Source organism: Penaeus monodon, chromosome 21 (genome assembly GCF_015228065.2).
Source record: "Penaeus monodon isolate SGIC_2016 chromosome 21, NSTDA_Pmon_1, whole genome shotgun sequence".
Taxonomy (NCBI): Eukaryota; Metazoa; Arthropoda; class Malacostraca; order Decapoda; family Penaeidae; genus Penaeus; species Penaeus monodon.
Genome location: NC_051406.1, coordinates 33,551,701 through 33,553,207, shown reverse-complemented (window position 1 = coordinate 33,553,207; position 1,507 = coordinate 33,551,701). Strand labels below are relative to the sequence as shown.

The 1,507-nt window shown below is 38.4% G+C and overlaps 1 protein-coding gene across 1 annotated transcript in view; it reads left to right on the top strand.

The window, feature by feature from the left end:
- The window catches only part of LOC119586436, a gene marked incomplete in the record, with an annotated part of 196,777 nt that overhangs the window by 186,315 nt on the left and 8,955 nt on the right, over nucleotides 1-1,507 (top strand). The window contains 1 exon segment of the mRNA XM_037935164.1: nucleotides 587-724. Coding sequence (XP_037791092.1) covers nucleotides 587-724 — 138 coding nt within the window.

Genomic DNA, 1,507 nt, shown 5'->3' with positions numbered 1-1,507 from the left:
TATACATCACAGTTATTCCGAGTACCTGATAAATTCAGTTTATTTAAGGCAAGGTTTGGATCTATCTTTTCGTTTGTCTGTATCTTATTCCAATGTATTCTGCTTTCGTCTTCTTCCTCCTTCCAAAGTGAAGATACCCTATGCTTTCATCTGCTCAGTTCGTGGTTTCAATATAGATAAGATTATTGTCTATGCACCATATGTGTGGGTCTTTGCCTCTGCCCCCTCCCCCCTTGTCTATGCAGGAAATGATATATGTCGTCTATATGGTGCCACCTTAGCATGTACCTCATGTTTGTAGCCCGGATAGTAACAGATATTATGTCATTGTTACCCTTGCTTTAATTTTTAATGTTACATTGTTTTCTATTATTTGTTTTTGCAGACTTATATCTAAAGATAATTTTCACTGTGATAGCAGAAACACCCAGTGTCATTCTTTTGAATTTTTCTCATTGCTAGTCTATGATTATCTTTCCGTACTGTTTTCACAATGTTCGTGTATCCCTTTTTGACCACCGGCATGTCCCGCCCCTTTCCGTGACCTCCACGTGACCTCCCCGTGTGAATCACGTGACCCGAGAAGGCGAGCGTGGGGGTAGAGCCCAGGATAGCCGAGGGCAGCCTTCCCGCCGGAGAACTGGTTCCGTGCCCCTCCATTATTAGGTCGTCCTCGTCAGATGCCAGCACGGACGGGTCGGACGATGACGAGCCCCTCTTCATGGTAGGTCGGGCTTCGCTCTCTCTCAGCAAGCGCTCCGCAACAAAAGGCTTTTTCTCAGATGCTGCTTCTCATAGTCGCTGACTCAGCAGATGCTAGAGGATGAATCCATTTCAGCATGCTCTGTGTGGTGTCGTGTGGACTAAATGTTGTTCGTGTACACTAAATGTTTTTGTTTTGGGATGTGCATGATAAAAATAAAATTTTAAAGAAAGAAATCCACGGTCAGAAAACCAGTGATATTAAACGTATTCGTTCAATACAATATAATTACATCGAAAGCCTATAATGTAAATTTACAGCTGCATATAAAGACGATAAATAGCCCCCTCAAAATGGGAGATATATAGATATAATGTTTCCAATTTTACTAACTTCACTACACATGTGATTGTGATTAACCTAAACACACAGGCAATGAGGTTATTTCAGGTTTTATTGTTTTAAATATTTACCGTGCTTGCATCCTGACACATAAACCAGTTTTATTTGTGCTAAGTATTTGCTTCTACTTTGTTCAATTTTAAGCATCCTATTAGCTGAAGAGATCTAGAGAATTTTATCCTAAAGTAGAGGAGTAGGTTGAAAAATAATTTGGTTTAAATAGAAACAACATTGTTAATTTATCTTCAGCGTAAATCACTTTTAGCCTAAAAAATAGTCTTTAAAACTTATCTTTGGTATTGTAGTTTTCAAAGACTTAAATTACAATAAAGAAGAAAAGAATTTCGTGAAATATAACTTTCTCTTTCTACTTTTCTTTACATATTTACACACAGAAAATGG